The sequence below is a fragment of the Felis catus genome, chromosome B4, assembly GCF_018350175.1.
Source record: "Felis catus isolate Fca126 chromosome B4, F.catus_Fca126_mat1.0, whole genome shotgun sequence".
Classification (NCBI taxonomy): domain Eukaryota; kingdom Metazoa; phylum Chordata; class Mammalia; order Carnivora; family Felidae; genus Felis; species Felis catus.
The window spans coordinates 132,259,039-132,270,653 of record NC_058374.1 but is presented as its reverse complement, the minus strand read 5'-3'; the positions used below and the strand labels follow the sequence as shown (position 1 = coordinate 132,270,653).

At 50.2% G+C, this 11,615-nt stretch overlaps 2 protein-coding genes across 7 annotated transcripts in view; one reads left to right on the top strand and one right to left on the bottom strand.

Moving 5' to 3' along the window:
* Positions 1 to 586: 586 nt before the first annotated feature.
* On the bottom strand, positions 587 to 9,183 carry CBY1 (chibby family member 1, beta catenin antagonist). 4 transcript variants are annotated; one of them, XM_006934044.4, is made up of 5 exons: positions 9,086 to 9,183; positions 5,502 to 5,617; positions 2,961 to 3,066; positions 2,756 to 2,874; positions 587 to 1,259 (listed from the first exon to the last, which is right to left on the bottom strand). In XM_006934044.4, the coding sequence occupies exons 2-5, from the start codon at positions 5,577 to 5,579 to the stop codon at positions 1,179 to 1,181; spliced, it is 384 nt and encodes a 127-aa protein (XP_006934106.1). In that variant the 5' UTR covers positions 5,580 to 5,617; positions 9,086 to 9,183; the 3' UTR covers positions 587 to 1,178. The 4 variants fall into 4 exon arrangements, with proteins under 4 accessions (XP_006934106.1, XP_019691145.3, XP_003989312.1 ...); XM_019835586.3 differs by lacking the exon at positions 9,086 to 9,183 and adding an exon at positions 8,875 to 9,069; XM_003989263.6 differs by lacking the exon at positions 9,086 to 9,183 and adding an exon at positions 8,783 to 8,920.
* Positions 9,184 to 9,374: 191 nt separating this feature from the next.
* The window catches only part of FAM227A (family with sequence similarity 227 member A), a 79,334-nt gene continuing 77,093 nt past the window's right edge, over positions 9,375 to 11,615 (top strand). Inside the window, exons 1-2 of one of the 3 annotated variants that reach the window (XM_045062366.1) lie at positions 9,375 to 9,710; positions 10,843 to 10,929. The gene's annotated coding sequence lies outside the window, so the exon portion shown is untranslated. Of the gene's footprint in view, positions 9,711 to 10,838; positions 10,930 to 11,615 lie in introns of all 3 variants that reach the window. The other 2 variants (XM_045062365.1, XM_045062367.1) reach the window with 2 other exon arrangements.

The following is an 11,615-nucleotide window of genomic DNA, read 5'->3' as shown; positions in this document are numbered from 1 at the left end:
CGGACCGGTTTCTGAACCTCCGGGAGTCTGGCTCCTTACCTGCAAGGACACGTGCTGATGGTCCCTGCTTCGCGGGGCTGAGCAGAGGAGGAAATGAGCAGGGGCCAAGTGCTGAGGCCTGTCCTAGGCAAGTCACCGGCTTTCAGAAATTATTGACCATAGTGGCCATCCCCAGCCTAAAGCCCTGGACTCTGTCCGCGTCTTGGCGCCCTCCCCTTTAACTGTGGAGCTGGGTTCCCTCTCACTGACTCCCTCCTCCAACCAGAGAAGCTCACACGGACTTGGGTGCAAATTCCCACTCTAGGAATGCAGCCTCCCACCCCGACCGCTCGGTCCCTGCCAGGTCCAGGCTGGTGGCAAATCTCTGAAGGGCTGCAGCAGAATTTGGGCAGGGACACTGCTTCTGTTGCAGGTCGGCCTCTGCCAATGCCCGGGAAGCTGGAGCGCTTCTCCTGCCGTGGTGGCGTTTCCCCACAACTCAAAAATTCGGTCTCCGGACGGCGGAACAGAAGCTTCGACTCCAGGCTCTATGCACTTCTTCAAGAACTGCTGCTTTCATTTGTCAGTCACTTTGGCCACACACAGATTACATACCAGCATTTAATTTTCAGAAAAATGCGTAAACAGGAAAGTAGCACAAAAATGCAGTGTTGCCCGTGGAAGGCTGGTGCTGGCCACTGACAAGCTGAAGCCAGAAGAGGCTGTGGATCTGCGGACTGAGTATCCTTCAAAGGACGAAGAGAGTAGGCCCGGGGAGGGGGAGGGGGAGGGGGGGCGGGGGCGCGGAGGGCCAGGAGAGCTGCTCATCCAAGGGCCCTGAGGCAGGACTCTTTAGAACTGGTGCCACGCCCCGGACACCAGCCCAGCGTGAGGGGGGAGACAATGAACTCCAGCTGCTTTGGCCACAGCATCAGTCCGGTGAGGGCGAACCTGGGAAGGCGCATTCGTACGTGGAGTGACTAGACAGCGTCCCAGGGCTCATTCCTAGGACTGCCCTGGCCTGGAGTCCTGGCTTCCACCAGTGTGTTCCCGCTGCCAAACCGAGGGGGCCGGTGCCTTCTGGCCCCGTGATAGGACACTCTGGGCCACTAGTTCGGCTAGAAAAACCCCTCAGCCCCATCCACCTCCTCTGACCGGTGGGCTTCTCCCTTTCCTCCTAGCGAATGTCTTCAGGGTCTTCATTTCCTCCTGCGGCTGGTGCTTTTCAGTTCCTCCAATTCCTTCTCCATCAAGTGGGACTCGGCGGTGGTTTCAGAGAGCTGAAAGTGAGGCAGCGGACCGTTAACCAAGAAGGACCTTCCGGGGCTGTTGCAGGTTTGCGAGGGCAGCTCTGCGCGGTGGGGAGAGCATCCCTACCCTCACACGCCACTGACGGCCCCCACGAGGGGAACCCCTTTGTACCCGGGCAGAATGCAACCCCCTGACAACCCAGGGCCTCCGGTACTTAATCACAGTCCACCCTCTCCACATTTTGGTCACCTAGGATTGCACCGAGTTCACTGCCTTGAAGACGGCAGGCCTCAGGGGATGAAAAAGGCACATAATGGACCATTCTAAGGCTAAAGAAATAAGAGTCTGAGTAGCTTCTGAGCTGTAGCTCCCATAATGGTGATCAGGGGGGAAAAATACCCGAAAAAGAATGCCACTTTTCTTACTAGGGTCTTTCAGGGGGCTTGAGAAAGCCCCTGAGTAGAAGGTGGAAGACATTCAAGACAGGGACAGAAACTTTACTGTCCAGAGTGGAGGTCGGCTTACCCTGAAATAAGAGCTGCCCTTCGGAGCAATACACTATTGCAGGTGCTTGTGTGATTAACTCAGCATGAGGCAGATCCTATCACTGTGCCTATTCGACAACGAAACTAAGCTTCTTCACACAGGGCAGTTAAACAACACGCTGAAGTCACATGGCCAGTGGTGGAGCCGAACAAGGAACCAGGCAGGTTAGCTCCAGAACACACGCTCTTAACCCTGACAGCAGAGGCGCGCCTGCCTCCCGGCCAACTTTCACCGGCACCCCCAGTCCCAACAGCCTGCGGGGTTTTTAGCAGCCACAGGAAACCGACACCAGCACAGAGCGGACACCAGCACAGAGCGGGCCCCTCGGCAGGTCTGACACTCCCTAATGCCCGCTGGATATGGGACACCTACGGGCCACGAGCAGACGGTCCTTCTTCCTGGAACGCCCTCTTCCCACCCTCCGATCCTCCCTTGGTCCTTCTACATTCAATTCAAACATCCCTTTCTGTGACACCCTCCTGACTGGATAGAATTACTTTCGCTTGTGCTGGCGCCAGGCCCTACGCACACTCCAATTGTTACTCTTGCCCCAGGCACTGTCATTTTGTTTCTTGTCCATCTCCCTGCGAGACAGTGAGGCCCTGGGAGTAGGGACTCTCTCATTTATATCTTTGGATTCAGGGGCGCCTGGGTGGCTCAGTCGGTTAAGCGGCCGACTTCGGCTCAGGTCAGGATCTCGCGGTCCGTGAGTTCGAGCCCCGCGTCGGGCTCTGTGCTGACAGCTCAGAGCCTGGAGCCTGTTTCGGATTCTGTGTCTCCCTCTCTCTCGGACCCTCCCCGGTTTATGCTCTGTCTCAAAAATAAATAAATGTGAAAAAAAAAAATTTTGTATCTTTGGATTCGAAGCAACTTACCTGGTACAAACTGGCATTCCAAAGGAATCAGCTGGATGGAATGACTCTCCGTGGAGCCTCCCCAAAAGGAAAGCCTAGGCGCCCCTCCCCATCACCCTCCTCACCATGTCCAGCAGGATGTCCACCTTCAGCCGCAAGAGGTTGTTCTCTTCCTCCAACTGCTGGTTCCGCCTGCGTAGGCGCTGAGCCTCCCTCCGGTCCACACCTCCGCTAATCCCCATCTCTGGGGAAGGACAGAACGAGCAGTTAGTTATGTGGGGGCTTCCTTTCCACAATCTTGCCGGACGGAACGGCAGGAAATCAGCCCACCTGCTATCCACTGGCCATTTTCAAACTTCAGGCTTTGCCCTGCCAGGTTCATAGTGGGGGTTCCATAGTCAAGGCCCAGCTCCACCTCCCGGGTTGACCGGTCCAGCTGTGGACGAGACACTGCATGGAGGCTTCAGGAAGCACACGGGGGACCCCAGTCCCAGTGACTCTCCTGCTAACTGTATTTGTATCCCAGCAGCTAACTTCCTTTTTCTAATCCTTACCTCGCACACTTTGTAACTTTTTGTTAAAAGTCAGAAAATCCGATAAGGCACAAAACAACAAAAACTTTTATTTATTTTAATAAATTAAAAAAAATTTTTTTTTTTTTTGAGAGAAGAAAATGTAAGCGGGGAAGGGACAGAGAGAGGGGGACAGAGGATTCAAAGTGGGCTCTGCGCTGACAGGCTGACAGCGGCGAGTCCGATGTGGGGCTCGAAATCACGAACCATGAGATCATGACCTGAACTAAAGTCGGACGCTCACTTGACTGAGCCCCCTAGGAGCCCCTACTTTTTTTTAATGTTTACTTATTGTTTTTGAGAGAGACAGAGAGAGAGACAGAGAGAGAGAGGGCACGGAAATACGAAGCAGGCTCCTCACTGACAGCACAGAGCCCGACGCGGGGCTCAAACTCACAAACCCGTTGAGATCATGACCTAAGCTGAAGCTGGCCGCTTGACCGACCGAGCCATCCAGGCACCCCACAACGAAACCTTTTGAACTCTAAGAGGGAAGAAACGTCCCAACTTATTGTAAGATACAGGTTTTCCAGAAAAACTACATATATCGAAATTTGAATTATTTGACGTCTACTTGGCACTTAACGGTTTTAAGAAATCCTACCATACATTTTTAATAAAGTAGAAAATCCTTTTTAAAGGTTAATAAGCCCCGAGGTGATCGCTTGCTCACCATGGGGCGCTACAGGTCACAAATAAGGCATGAAATGCTAACACTCAATCAGTAGTCAGTCATAGCTGGTCTGTAACATGGTTTTCAAAGTTTCTACGACTCACTCAGCAGCCACGCCACGCCAGGACTAGGCCGAGGGATTCCAAGGTGAATGTGACCAGCCCTGCCCTTGAGGAGCTGCTGTCGAGAGCTTCCACACAGCCTTGAATGACACTAACGGTTGCAGAACATCATCCTTTGAGAATGAGTATGATTCTTAGACACAACTAAAATGGATTCTTGGCTAAGTCCTGGGAATAAACTGAAGGCGAGCTGGCTAGTGTCATTTGGAGCCCGAATCACGATGAGATTGACTGTCTTACTAGGTTCTTGAACACGCTCTGACAACGATTTCCAAACAGGACTTAAAAATGTTCTTGTTCTTGGTTTTTCTTCTTGTTTTTTAATTCTTTTTAATGTTTATTTATTTTTGAGAGAAACAGAGCACAAGGGCAGGAGGGGCAGAGAGAGAGGAAGACACTAAATCTGAAGCAGGCTCCAGGCTCCGAGCTGTCAGCACAGAGCCCGATGCAGGACTCGAACTCACAAACCACAAGATCATGACCTGAGTGGAAGTTGGACGCTTAACCTAAGACTGAGCCACCCAGGCACCCCATTTTTGGTTTTGTTTTAAAGTTTATTTATTTGGGGACACTTGGGTGGCTCAGTCAGTTAAGTGTCCAACTTCGGCTCAGGTCATGATCTCACGGTTCGTGAGTTCGAGTCCCGCTGTGCTGACAGCTCAGAGCCTGGAGCCTGCTTCGGATTCTGTGCCCCCTTCGCTCTCTGCCCCTCCTCTGCTTGTGCTCTCTCTCTGAAAAATAAACAAACATTAGGGGTGCCTGGGTGGCTCAGTAGGTTAAACATCTGACTTCAGCTCAGGTCATGATCTCACAGTCCGTGAGTTCGAGCCCTGCGTCGGGCTCCGTGCTGACAGCTCGGAGTCTGGAGCCTGCTTCAGATTCTGTGTTTCCCTCTCTCTGGCCCTCCCCCTTTCATGCTCTGTCTCTCCCTGTCTCAAAAATAAACATTAAAAAAAAAAGAAGAAAATATTAAAGATTTAAAAAATTAAAAATAAAATAAAAATAAACAAACATTAAAAAAATTTTTTTAACTTTATGTATTTGGGATGCCTGGGTGGCTCAGTTGGTTGAACATTTGACTCTTGATTTTGGCTGGGGTCATGATCCCAGGGCTGTGGGACTGAGCCCCCCATTGGGCTCCACAGAGCATGGAGTCTGCTTGGGATTCTCTCTCCTCTCTCCCTCTGCCCCTCTCCCCTGCTTGCATTCTCTCTTTCTAAAATTAAAAAACAACCAAAAAAAAAAAAGTTTATTTATTTAAGTAATCTCTACATCCAACATGGGGCTCAAACTCACAACCCTGAGATCAAGAGTCACATGCTCTTCCGACTGAGCCAGCCAGGAGCCCCAAGAGTTAAAAAGGTTTTTAGCAATAGCAATAATATGAATTAGAAGGATGTTTTCCTTACAAGGGTGCCTCTGGAGGACGACGCTTTCCATCAGGGACCAGGCTTGATGTTTCAGCCACACTGCACACCGGGATGGGCCCAGTAATGATACTCACATTATGCAGATTGGAGAGAGAAGCAGATTTCCGAGGGGGCGTCTTCTTGGGACTGAACGTATTTCCAAAGAGAGGCATCTTTGGCCGGATGAAGGAAAGGCCAATGCTCCCTTCTCCTAGGGTCAGGAAAAGTCACGGGTACAAACAGATGAGTCGACCTTACGCCACCGTGGAGCCCGATGCAGGGCTCCATCCCGCAACTCTGGGATCATGACCTGAACCCAAATCAAGAGTCAGACACTCAACCCACTGAGCCACACAGGCACCCACACTTTTCATTTTCTCTAGGTGGAGACATAAGATGCTACAATTTTTTCAGTTAGGCAAAAACCTAGGAAATTTTTATTTCTTTTTTTTAGAGTTCACTTATTTATTCTTTGAGAGAGACAGAGAAAGAACGCATGCACAAGCAAGGTAGGGACAGAGAGAGGAAGAGAGAATCTCAAGCAGGCCCCATGCTCAGCACAGAGCCCAACATGGGATTCAGTCTCACAACTGTGAGCTCATGACCTGGGCCGAAATCAAGAGTCGGGTGCATGGGGCGCCTGGGTGGCGCAGTCGGTTAAGCGTCCGACTTCAGCCAGGTCACGATCTCGCAGTCCGTGAGTTCGAGCCCCGCGTCGGGCTCTGGGCTGATGGCTCAGAGCCTGGAGCCTGTTTCCGATTCTGTGTCTCCCTCTCTCTGCCCCTCGCCCGTTCATGCTCTGTCTCTCTCTGTCCCAAAAATAAATAAACGTTGAAAAAAAAAAAATTAAAAAAAAAAAAAAAAAAAAAAAAAAAAGAGTCGGGTGCTTAACCCACTGAGCCACCCAGGCGCTTCAACCTAGCAAAATTTTGAATGTGTATACTTTTTGGCCAGCAAATTTACTTCTAAAAGTTTGTCCTCCACAAAGAATTGGACAGGTACAGATAAATGTTCCCCACTGTTGGGGCGCCTGTGTGGCTCAGTCAGTTAAGCATCTGACTCTTGATTTCAGCTCAGGTCATGGTTTCATGGTTCTCTGGCAGCCCAGAGCCTGTTTGGAATTCTCTCTCCCTCTCTGCCCCTCTCCCACACACTCTCTCTCTCCAAATAAATTTAAAAACTTAAAAAAAAAAATTCCCTTGGGGCGCCTGGGTGGCGCAGTCGGTTAAGCGTCCGACTTCAGCCAGGTCACGATCTCGCAGTCCGTGAGTTCGAGCCCCGCGTCGGGCTCTGGGCTGATGGCTCAGAGCCTGGAGCCTGTTTCCAATTCTGTGTCTCCCTCTCTCTCTGCCCCTCTCCCGTTCATGCTCTGTCTCTCTCTGTCCCAAAAATAAATAAACGTTGAAAAAAAAATTAAAAAAAAAATTCCCTACTGTTGGTAACGGTGAAAAAAAAGAAACAATCCAAAATGTCTACCAATGGTTGGTGTAGCCAAATACACTGTTGTGTTCTTACAATGGAATGCTACAGGGCAAGTAAAAACAACGAGGCAGCTGTATATGAAGTGACCTGGAAAGAACCCAACATACTCTAACATTAAGAAAGCCAGCTGCAGGGGCACCTGGGTGGCTCAGTAGGTTGAGCATCTGACTTGTGGCTCAGGTCATGGTCTCATGGTTTGTGGGTTCGAGCCCCACCTCAGACTCTCTGCTGTCAGCAGGGAGCCCACTTCGCATCCTCTATCCACCCCCCTCCGTCCCTCCCCTGCTTGCACTCTGTCTCTCTCTCAAAAATAAACATTAAAAAAAAAGAAAAGCAAGCTATAGAACCAATGTGTATACTATAATGGTATAAGAGAAGACAGAAATTTAAAAAAAAGGCAAGAATGTCGGTGTGCACATTAAAAAATAGAAGAAAATCGGGGCATCTGGGTGGCTCACTTGGTTAAGGATCCAACTCTTGATTTCAGCTCAGGTCATGATGTCAGGGTCATGGGATTGAGCCCCATGTCTGGCTGTGTGCTGGGTGTGGAGCCTGCTTAAGAGTCTCTCTCTTTCTGTGTCTCTCCCCCTCTCTCTCCCTGCTTATGCACTTTCTCTCTCTCTCTTAAATAAATTAAATAAAACAAAACAAAATAAAATCTGGAAAGATACACCAAACTGCTCAATATGCTTAATGTGGGAAGGGGAATGGGATGGCTGGCTTAAGTGACATTGTCATTTTATAGGTAAAAAACGGTCAAATGGTGGCAATTCCATGTTATAATATCAAATTAGATTAAAGGAATATATTTCTGGATTTAATAAATTACTACAATGGTAATATATTCATGTGTTAATTATGGAAAAAAAAAAAAAAACAAAAGAACAAAAAACAGCTAAAAGGCAGCACCTGCCCTTCCAAGCATCTGGAGACATCTGAAGAAGGAAAAATACTTAGCCAAGTTGTTTTTGCAAAGCCTCCAGTCATGCCTGAGTGTATCACTTGGACGCAACTTGGAGTTCCAGGTCTGGCTCTGCCCCTCAATTGCCTGCTAAACCCTAGCCAAGTTACTTTATTTCTCCGGGTTTTACCAGGAGCAATTCACTCACAACCTCATCCATTCTCATAACCCTTAAGCAGAGAACGATCATCAATATATTACAGATGAGGAAAAGGAAGGGTCTGGTGGAGCTGCCTTTTAAGTCAGTACCAATAATCCACGAACAACTTTGGCTGAGTCCCTAGGATCCTGGAACATTAGTGTGGACCCAGAAGTTCCAGCTGACCCCCGTGGCCCAAGGCAGCTGTCTCTCTAATGAAACTCCCTGGGGACAGAGGGCTCAGCTCTAAGGAAGTGAAGGAAGAGCATCTGGGTTCCAGTCATGGCTCTGCCACTCAGCCCCAGTGGGACCCCAGAACTTATCTTCTCTGCCCCCCCCCCCCGGCTTCTTTATTTGTAACCAGAGATAACAACAGTTACCCACTTACAGGTTGTTATAGTGTGTTGGTGTTTATAAAAAGCTGTGAGCATTTGATGCTCACAACAACCCTGAGAAATAGATGAAGTGAAGTATGTCCCAGTCTACAGATCAGAAAACGGAGGCTTAGAGAAGTAAAGTAACTCGCTCCCAATCACGCGGTGGGAAGGCGGTGGAATTGGGTTTCAAATAAGGTCCACTCCTCTGCGCTGATGACAATAATCACTTCATCACTGTGCAATGCTTTACAGTTTGCAATGGACCACAACATACACTATCCTATTTTTACCTAACAAGAAGGTGAGGGGGCAGTTTTTGACTTTCATTGGATTCTCGAAGAGATATGCGTCCCTCAAAGATTTCAGAGCCGCGCCGCGCAGATACTCTGCCACCCGGGGCTGCTGGACTCAACTAACCGTAGAGAACAAACGTTCACACGCACGCCTTCATCTAACCCTCTTCACAGCCAGCCGGTTGACGGGGAGGAACTACCACCCCGGTTTCTCACCGAGGAAACCCGCTCCGAGAAGTGCGGAGACCGGCCTGGGATGAACCCAGCCTCCGCCCCCTGTGCCGCGCCCTCGGGCCGCTCCAGCGGCGGGGAAGCCCCGGGTCCCCTGGAGCACGCCCGGGCGTCCCATCCCTCCTCGGGCCCTGGAGCGACGCCAGGCTCAGAACAGTCGCGCCCCAGGAGCCAGGGACAAAACGCAGCCAGATACCTGCCGGAAACCGCCTGCAGAGGCTCGCGTCACCCACCGCGACCACGGCTCCCGCGATGCTCCGCCCCCCACCCGCGCGCGCACGCGCAGCCCCGCCCCGGCCTCTACCACCGAGAGATAGGGGGGTGCCCGGCGCGGCGCGGTGTCCAACGGGAGCCTCCGCGAAGCATCAGAAACACTTGAGGACTGCCCTCGATACATTGAAGACAATCCACGGGGGGGAATGTCTCCTGGAGTCATTTTTATTCCCCGTGCGATAGGCTGGGACGAGGAACTACACTCTCCCTCCCCACAAGCCCATTGGTCTGGTCTCCCCTACCGCCCGGGACCATCACTGTGGTAACGGCGTCTCGCGGACGCAGCGGTGGCTCACTAAGGTTCCATTGTTGTGGGAAGGGTGGCAGTGGTGACTGCGCCTGGCGTTGCCTGGGGAACGCCAGGACTCACAGTAGCAAAATGGGCCTCTCCCCGACGCCCCTCCTCCTCCTCTTCCTCCCCGAGCACAAAGCAAAGGGCACCCCTTCCTGGTGGATGTCGGGTGTCCCATCCAGAACTTTGCGGGGTCCCCTGAGGGACCCGTGGCGGAACCGGCCCCAAGTTCGTCGGATTTCGCCTATGTCTTCAGGTAAGACGCACAGAAGGACGATGATCCGCCCTGCCCACTTCCGCAGACTGCAGTTTCCTGACTCTCATCAGCTTTTACAAGCAGGGGAAACTGAGGCCAGGGACCGCTTCAAGGTGGCACAGTGAGCAAGGGCAGAGAACTACTCGAGAATCAACTCCAGATCCCCTGAAGTCCTAACAGTGAACTATTGGTTCCATTTGAAAAATAAAGAACTCAGAACCATTCAAGGGATGTTTATTGGGTGCCTAGCGAGTGCACCCAGTCCATCCATCCAATGAGGGGCAGAACCCATGGGTCTCTGGCTCCAAGTGCAATTTTCTTCCAACTACACCTCAGTGTATTAAAAAGGGGAGAGTTCCATGTCCTAGAACCAAGACCTGCACAGTCTAATCCCGCAATACCCAATGGAAACATGATGTGGGCCACGTATGTAATTGAGAATTTTCTAGTAGCCATATTTTAAAGATTTTTTAAAAACCAGGTTATATGGATTCGAACATTTTATTTAACTCGTATGTCCCAAATATTATCATTTCAACATATGATCAGTGCTTTTACATTGATACTGCTTCAGCTTTTAAGTTTAAATTAACTAAAATCGGGGGCACCTGGGTGGCTCAGTCGGTTGAGCGTCCCGACTTCAGCTCAGGTCATAATCTCACGGTCTGTGAGTTCGAGCCCCGCGTCGGACTCTGTGCTGACAGCTCAGAGCCTGGAGCCTGCTTTGGATTCTGTGTTTCCCTCTCTCTCTGCCCCTCCCCCACTCATGCTCTGTCTCTCTGTCTCAGAAATAAACATTAAAAAAAATTAAATTAACTAAAATTGAAATTTCATTTCTTCAGTCACACTAACCAGATTGCAAGGGCTCAGTTGTCACATGTGGCTAGTGGCTACTGCGATGCACAGGTCTCGCCTTTTCCTGCCTTTCTACACTTGCTCCCCTCTGCTTGGATGGTATTTCCCCATCCCCTTTATCTAGTTAACTCCTGCTCTTCCTCCAAGCTTGCCTACATCCTTACGTAATCTCAGCTCATCTCACAGCACTGCGTATGTTCCTGCGTATGGTCACAGTTATCATTCACAATTTATTTATATAATTGTTTGATTACCGCATGTCTCCCCTGGCAGACAGAAGTCCCTTAGAGCAGGGAGCAAGTCTGGTTTCGCTCACCACCCTGTCTCCAGGAAGAACACACCGCTGGCTTGTGTCGGGCACTCAGTAAGTAGTCCGTCATTGCTGAAGGCAAAACTGAATCCTGATTCCAAAGTCAGCATTGTTTTAACGTATTTAACATGCTTAAAATTGTTTAACGTGTTAACTTTAAACAGAGGGCATTCGCACTTCGGCTGCTAGGATACTTGCTACATGAGAGCAGAACGTTTGCTATTCTCCTGCCCCCAACACCGTGCGGTGTTGTTCATTCCATGAAGTTCATTGTCTCCCCTAGCCGTTTTTCCTCCCCAAGTAGTGAAGGTAAAGACTTGTCATATCTCAGAGAACACCTAAAAGGGCATGATGGAAAATTCAGAAGAGAACGGCATGCGTCTCTTAAACATTCCTTTTAAGGAGCATAGTAATAGTTCTTCCATTAGGCACGAGTAAGAATGTTAAGTTAAAGCAAGAGCCTTCTTGATAGGGTTGCCCTAAAAGCCTGCTTTTCAGAGAACATGCTATAGTTTTCCAGTCATGCTGGGGAGTGAGTAGGAGGAAAACAAGGAGCCCTGCAGTGCACCTGCTTCCACCTTACCCCTCTCCCCCTTGCCTACATGGCTTATGGCTGGGAGCCGAAAGAGGAGATAGTATTGACGTGGGCCTGGGACAGCCTTTCCTGCAATCCAGCTGACTTGGGACAGCCCCAGGCCCTAATGGATAGCTTCTCTGGACTAGAAAGAAGCGTGGTGAAT

Excerpts from the sequence above, each read along its gene's own strand:
- CBY1 (XM_019835586.3), bottom strand. The coding sequence starts at position 9,007 with ATGGGACGCCCGGGCGTGCTCCAGGGGACCCGGGGCTTCCCCGCCGCT. Across the intron at positions 2,875-2,960 it reads AAATGGCCAGTGGATAGCAG|AGATGGGGATTAGCGGAGGT; the intron begins GTGGGCTGATTT and ends GTCCTTCCCCAG. Across the intron at positions 1,260-2,755 it reads TGGACATCCTGCTGGACATG|CTCTCTGAAACCACCGCCGA; the intron begins GTGAGGAGGGTG and ends CCTCACTTTCAG.